Genomic DNA, 6,000 nt, shown 5'->3' on the forward strand with positions numbered 1-6,000 from the left:
TTAGTACTTGTTCAGCAGGCTGAACACCCAGTGCCATGTGCCAGAATGAGTCCTCTCCCAAGTGCAACAACCCTGCACTATAGGGGCTTTGTCACAAGTGGTTTGTCTTCTGCACAGGCACTAACACGAGTAGAGGTCCACATTCCATTCCGTCTCTGGGATCAGCATCCACAGCCTCACCTGTCCCACACAAGGACGTTCCTTTCCACCCCCCCACAACTGATGTTATGATTTTGCTCCTGCCCAATTCTCCTTCTCCAGATTCTGTCCTCGTAACAAGGCTCTGCACATCACACACAGAGGTGTGAGCAGCTTCCCGTGTCCAAACCAACACTCTTGCCCAGTGCTTAAACAGTTATCTGAACAGCACAGCTGTAGGTGAACGTGGACTGTGCCTGGCCCGTGCTGCACTGGCATCTACCCAGGCACGCTGTTCTGTAGAGCTCATCTCAGCAGCATCTGAGAATCCCTGTGAAAGGATTTCATTGTGTTGCCCTTTTCTTTAAAGATCAATGGCATAGAGGTACAGAACCGAGAAGAAGCTGTGGCACTTCTCACCAGTGAAGAGAGCAAGAATATCTCCCTACTTGTTGCAAGACCAGAAATTCAGGTACTGTAGCAACAACAATAACCAGAGGAAAAAAGAGGGGAAAAAAAAAAAATACACCACACCAACAAAACAACCAACAGCCTCTTCTGAGTCTTAAGAAGGAGTTGCTGTTTTGTAGAAAGCAGTTAGCAGTTACCTAAATCTACCCAATCTACCTAAAACCATATTATACTGTTTGACTGGACATACATATGGTCTAAAATAATAGAAGTCAACAGTCACAGTACTTATATATATTTTTTTTATATTAAAGTTCAATTTATAAGATGTTCAGGGATTTATATGTGCTGCAATGCTATTACAAATGTCAGTGCAAGGTATTATGGATGGTTTCAAGCCATAGCTTTGAAGAACATACTGAGCTCTAATTCCTATAGCTATTGATTACTCATACATTAAAACACCTATTATTTAGCCCTTTATACACTATCTCTTATTGTAGTTAAATACTGTCAAGAAGCATCCTCAGCTGTAATAAAAGGTTGAACCAGATCCCTTTGTAGAGCACGGATTAGCACAACAAAGATGTTGAACAAACAGCCATGAGCACTATTGTTTGATCTGCCTCTGCTCCTCCTGCTGTGAGAGCAACTCTTACCAGTGCACCTGCAGACCCGGGGTCAGGCTCACTGTCTGTCCTGTCAGCCCCCATGGGTCTGATCTTTCCCTTGGGGATATAATTGAGACAAGTAAAAAAGTCTCACAGAGCCCTAACCAGCATTTGTCCCTCTCGCCCTTGACGCTGTGTCACGACTAGTGTGTTAAGGCTTGGGCTGTGGAATATTTTTATACAGCACAAACCAAAACAGTCACAACTTTTAGAAGTATTTCCATGGATGAAAAGGATGGTTTTCTTTCATATATAAAGAGTCATTGAAGATAAAATCATGCTGCTGGAGATGGAGGCAGCCATGGGGGGAGGTAGGATAGTCAATACTTGCACTTAGCACAAGTTGCGTGCTCCTTCCCAGGACACAGCAGCGTCACAGAAAGGGATCTCCTAAGATTTCCCAAACACCTTCCACAAAGAAGGAACATAATTTATGTCAGTCTTCATTCTTTTGACAACATTTGCTTTGATTTTCCCTGCCTTTTCACATAGCTGGATGAAGGATGGATGGATGATGACAGAAATGATTTTCTGGATGACTTGCACATGGACATGTTAGAGGAACAGCACCACCAGGCAATGCAATTTACTGCCAGCATGCTTCAGCAGGTACTGCCCCTCTGTTGTGCACTGGTGTCAAAACTTCACATTGCACTCAATATTCCAATATTGAGCTTGACTCAATACATTTAGTGTCTCGAATGATGATCAAAGCAAAAGGACTTTCTTTAAAATCAAGGTATTATGTGACTATCTGAAAACTTGATCTCGGATACCAAAATGTTTTAAAACGTTATATTTTTTTTTTTACCTTTCCCCCTTAGGATAACATGATCACAGTTCTTAGAATCCACTGTTCTGGCTGTAGCCACTGAGAGAAGTACAAGGTTGTTACGGCAGACAGAGCAGGCAGAGAGCTAACTTGTAAAATGTCCTGTTTGATAAGCATGCACATAGTGAAAACAGCCTGCCTCCCAAAACCTTAAAATCCAGATGGAGAACTTGGGCAAATGACTGAAATAAGGTCTATATATAGGTAGAAAAGCAAAGGAAAAGTTTTTACATACCAAAGTTTACGCAGGGCCATAGATTTGGAGCTGGACTCTTGTTCTGCCACAATTAATGTAATCATACAAATTCATGAACAGTTTTTCAATTGCTAAAGTTTTCTAAAACTCTACATCATCTGTGGGATCCACATTTTCAGAAGGGACATATTCTCACTTTGGCACCACAGTAGAACTGGAAACTTTTGCGCACCTAAGTGGGAGAAGAAACATTTTGAAAATGTGACTTCTACCCTTGATGCTACGTAACTGAAAAGCAGATCTGACATTCCTCTGAAAAGTAAATCCACAGCAGGCTGTTTTCAGTCACCCTTCCTATGAGTCTTTAATAATATTCTTTCTGTACAAGTAAAAGATACAGGAAGCATAACAAGTGACAGATTAAGAAAACTATTGTAAAAACTACCCCGAAACTTTTAATGTCCTTGCAATAATTTCTCTTTCTGTCTTTTCATTTTTGCTGTTAGAAGAAGCATGAGGAGGATGGAGGTACCACAGATACAGCCACTATTTTATCTAACCAGCACGAGAAGGACAGTGGCGTGGGGCGCACAGACGACAGCACCCGGAACGATGAGAGCTCTGAGCAGGAAAACAACGCGGATGATCACACCACCTCCTCCAACACTTTAGGGAGTGAGAAGAAGCTGACGTACAGTCATGACACCCTGGGAAGTGGCGATATGCAGTTCAGCAATGAATCATTTATCTCGGCCGACTGCACAGATGTCGACTTCCTTGGCATCCCCGTAGACGAATGTGAGCGATTCCGGGAACTGCTGGAACTGAAGTGCCAGGTGAAATCTGCCAACCCTTACAGTCTGTATTATCATAACAGCACTCTGGATATGAGCAAAAGCGACCAAGAAAGTGTTGACAGAGAGCTGGAGATGCTGAATGAGGAGCTGCGCCATATCGAGCTAGAATGCCTGAATATTGTGAGAGCTCATAAAATGCAGCAGCTGAAAGATCAGTACCGGGAGCCTTGGATGCTGCATAACAGCGGGTTCCGCAACTATAACACAAGCATCGATGTTCGCAGGCACGAGCTCTCAGACATTACGGAGCTCCCCGAGAAGTCTGACAAGGACAGCTCGAGCGCATACAACACAGGCGAGAGCTGCCGCAGCACGCCGCTCACGCTGGAGATGTCCCCTGACAATTCGCTGCGCAGAACTGCAGAAGGCATTAACTGTCAGGATAACGAGGGGGCAGCAGCATATAACATCTCCCAAAATAATTTATTTGCTAGCTCAGAAAGTCATGAATCCAGCACTAGTAAATCCCATGTCTCTGCTAAAGATCCCGACCTTGGCAAGCAGCTGGAAAGCAAGGAGAGAAAAGCCAGTGATGGGAGCAAAAGCCCTACTCATGGTCAAAAACCTTCTGGCTCTTACGTCTCCCCATACCATCACTCTCCATATAAACATGCTCATATTCCTGCCCACGCACAGCACTATCAGAGCTACATGCAGCTGATCCAACAGAAATCAGCAGTGGAATACGCACAGAGCCAGATGAGTCTGGTGAGTATGTGCAAAGACTTTAATTCAAGCCAGAGCGAACCAAGGATGGAGTGGAAAGTCAAGGTCAGAAGCGACGGGACCCGCTACATCACAAAGAGGCCAGTCAGGGACAGGCTGCTGAGAGAACGTGCCATAAAGATTAAGGAGGAGCGCAGTGGTATGACGACAGATGATGATGCCATAAGTGAAATGAAGATGGGCCGTTACTGGAGCAAGGAAGAGCGGAAGCAGCATTTGGTGAAAGCGAAGGAGCAGAGGCGGAGGCGCGAGTTTATGATGCAGAGCAGGTTGGATTGCTTAAAGGAACAGCAAGGTGCAGAAGAAAAGAAAGAGATGAATATCATTGAACTGAGCCACAAAAAAATGATGAAGAAGAGAAATAAAAAAATATTTGACAATTGGATGACAATCCAAGAACTGCTAACCCATGGAACAAAGTCACCAGATGGCACACGGGTGTACAATTCCTTTCTGTCAGTGACTACTGTATAATCGCCATTGCTAAATTATGTACATAACACACTACCATTGGGGTAGAAATCAATGCCTCGTTCAATGTGGCAAGATTTTTGTATATAAGATACAGTCATCAAGTTTATAGTTCAAATACTGAACTCTACAACTGGAGGTGCCAGGATCTCCATTACGAAGCAGAGAAGAGACTTGCCCGTCTCCTTCAAAGGCAATATTAGCAGTGCTTTTTGGAATACTGATTGTACTTTTTTACTTGTTACCTTTTACATGAAGTGTTTAAATATCAGAAATGTATTAACCATACTTACACAGGTAATTTGCTTAAACTATATTCATATTAAAAGGTACCCATGCTTTTCTTTACCTAAAAAAAAAAAAAAGGGAAAAACCCACAAGAGCAACTGCACAAATGTATTTTTTGTGAAACCATATTTTGTGATATTATTTTGCTGTTCACTTTTACACAGAGTGCTGTTTATCAATATTTAGCTCAAGGTTTAAACTCAGAATTAGAGTCATTCTCTTGTGATATTTAACATTTATCAAACAGCAGTTTTTAGAGTTATGCTCAACATTTAAACATTTTTCTTTTTAAGGTTTCTGAAGAAAGTATATAGGTTTCATCTGAAAAGCCTGAAGCAAAGTACACTATACTGCAGCTTTAAAGGATTTTAAAGCATGTTTGCAAATGTTGCAACCTATTGAAAAAATGTGCATGTACAGCTAACTTGTTTATGTAAGACAGTTTGTGGAATTTGAAAAGCCCATGGTAGTAACTGTTTGCTTTATAGATTTGAATGTATTGAACTATAAAAGCAGTTTCATGAAGTCATCATTAGCTACAAACGTTAACAAGTAAAATGAAGTAAAATAAATTATTGTTTTATATTCAAACTTCTGGTTTCAGCACGTATTATTTCCTCGAGCGTAGCTCCTGTGCTGCAGGAATGCCTGGACAGCCCACAGAAGCCAAACCAAACAGGAAAATCTGCATTTGGACTTCGCTGGGAATTTGGATTGAAGTTTTCTTGAGGGAAGAGGCAAGAGAGCAGTACAAGGAATACCAAGACTAGAATCAAGCAATGCATATCTTCAACTCATGAGGCATTTAGGATGACCTGTGAGAAAGAAATAAGACTTCTACTCTCCTGGTTTGCTTTGTTTTGTGGCTTCTTAGTAGTATATAAAACTCACCTACAAACTTCAGTGAGGGTTTGCATTAAAAACAGCCAATACATACATTAAAGCACATATAAGTTAAAGCAAACAAATATATAAATTAAAAGAGGTGTTGAAAAAGACAAACAAAGTAATTGTCAAAGATGAATCGCACTCCTTTTCTTGTTTTCTATTTCTAATTAAGAATTCAGGTATTAATTGGATTATTCTGCTGGATTAAAGTAAGTAGACTCATTATGAACAGCTGCCAGGTTCTCCATCCCCTTTCCCTTTCCCCTTGCTCCCACAGAAAACTTGCTCCCAAACCCTTCTAAGTTTTTGTTCTGGACTTTTCTGTCATAACTATACTGAGCAAAAATTATAACCTTAACAATAGAAGTGAAAAGTTGGAAGGGGAAAGATTAATTAACAGCTTCTCAGTGCCTATTTTGTCTATTATCAAGAAGCAAACAACACATTTGTTCAAGTTTTTCCACTCTCTTTGTGGATTAGCACTGAATGTACATCTACCATATTCCATAGTAAACTCTTTTA

At 41.2% G+C, this 6,000-nt stretch overlaps 1 protein-coding gene across 2 annotated transcripts in view; it reads left to right on the forward strand.

The window, feature by feature from the left end:
- Positions 1-5,515, forward strand: part of PDZRN3 (PDZ domain containing ring finger 3) — a 142,576-nt gene extending 137,061 nt beyond the window's left edge. Inside the window, exons 8-10 of one of the 2 annotated variants that reach the window (XM_065642477.1) lie at positions 509-610; positions 1,713-1,829; positions 2,755-5,515. In XM_065642477.1, coding sequence (XP_065498549.1) covers positions 509-610; positions 1,713-1,829; positions 2,755-4,305 — 1,770 coding nt within the window. In that variant the 3' untranslated portion in view covers positions 4,306-5,515. The remainder of the gene's footprint in view (positions 1-508; positions 611-1,712; positions 1,830-2,754) is intronic. The other variant, XM_065642478.1, reaches the window with a different exon arrangement.
- Positions 5,516-6,000: the final 485 nt, after the last annotated feature.

This window comes from Caloenas nicobarica, chromosome 11 (genome assembly GCF_036013445.1).
Source record: "Caloenas nicobarica isolate bCalNic1 chromosome 11, bCalNic1.hap1, whole genome shotgun sequence".
In the NCBI taxonomy this organism is placed as follows: Eukaryota; Metazoa; Chordata; class Aves; order Columbiformes; family Columbidae; genus Caloenas; species Caloenas nicobarica.